The sequence below is a fragment of the Crocuta crocuta genome, unplaced genomic scaffold, assembly GCF_008692635.1.
Source record: "Crocuta crocuta isolate KB4526 unplaced genomic scaffold, BGI_CrCroc_1.0 scaffold5489, whole genome shotgun sequence".
In the NCBI taxonomy this organism is placed as follows: Eukaryota; Metazoa; Chordata; class Mammalia; order Carnivora; family Hyaenidae; genus Crocuta; species Crocuta crocuta.
The window spans coordinates 1-1102 of NW_027529314.1; the positions used below are offsets into that span (position 1 = coordinate 1).

A 1102-nucleotide genomic window follows, 5' to 3' on the forward strand; every position below is an offset into this window, starting at 1 on the left:
TTACATCGATAAGGTTTCTCTCCAGTATGGATTTTGTGATGTTCAGTAAAGTTTGAAGAGTGGGAAAACGCCTTGCCACATTCTTTACATTGGTAAGGTTTCTCTCCAGTATGGATTCTGTTATGTTGATTAAGGGATGAAGACCAGTTAAAGGCCTTGCCACATTCTTTACACTTATAAGGTTTCTCTCCAGTATGGATTCTGTGATGTTCCTTAAGGGTTGAGGATCCAGTAAAGGCCTTGCCACATTCTTTACATTGGTAAGGTTTCTCTCCAACATGCATTTTCTGATGTGCAGATAGATTTGAGTGCTGGGTAAAGGTCTTTCCACATTCTCTACATTGGTAAGGTTTCTCTGCACTATGGACTCTGTGATGTCGAGTAAGTTTTGAGTGGTGCGTAAAGGCCTTGCCACATTCTTTACATAGGTAAGGTTTCTCTCCAATATGGATTTTGTGATGTTCAGTAAAGTTTGAATAGTAGGAAAATGCCTTGCCACATTCTTTACATTGGTAAGGTTTCTCTCCAGTATGGATTCTGTTATGTTGATTAAGGGATGAAGACCAGTTAAAGGCCTTGCCACATACTTTACACTTGTAAGGTTTCTCTCCACTATGGATTCTGAGATGCTCCTTAAGGGCTGAGGATCCAGTAAAGGCCTTGCCACATTCTTTACATTGGTAAGGTTTCTCTCCACTATGGATTCTGTAATGTTTAGTAAAGGTTGAAGAGTGGGAAAAGGCCTTACCACATTCTTTACATTTGTAAGGTTTCTCTCCAGTATGGATTCTGTTATGTTGATTAAGGTCTGAGGACCAGTTAAAGGCCTTGCCACATTCTTTACATTTGTAAGGTTTCTCTCCACTATGGATTCTGTGATGTCGATTAAGAGCTGAGGGCAATTTAAAGGCCTTGCCACATTCTTTACATTGGTAAGTTTTCTCTCCACTATGGATTCTGTGATGCTGATTAAGAGCTCTGGGCCAGTTAAAGGCCTTGCCACATTCTTTACATTGGTAAGGTTCCTCGCCAGTACTGATTAGTTTATGTCCATTTGCTGATGAGCCATAATTAAAGGTTTTACTACATTCTTCACATTTGT

General features: G+C 39.9%; 1 protein-coding gene across 1 annotated transcript; it reads right to left on the bottom strand.

The window, feature by feature from the left end:
* Window positions 1-5: 5 nt before the first annotated feature.
* On the bottom strand, window positions 6-1097 carry LOC144226891 (uncharacterized; the record flags this gene model as incomplete). Its single annotated transcript, XM_077758391.1, has 1 exon — window positions 6-1097. A coding segment is annotated over one exon (1092 nt), but the record flags the coding sequence as incomplete, so codon positions are not given.
* Window positions 1098-1102: the final 5 nt, after the last annotated feature.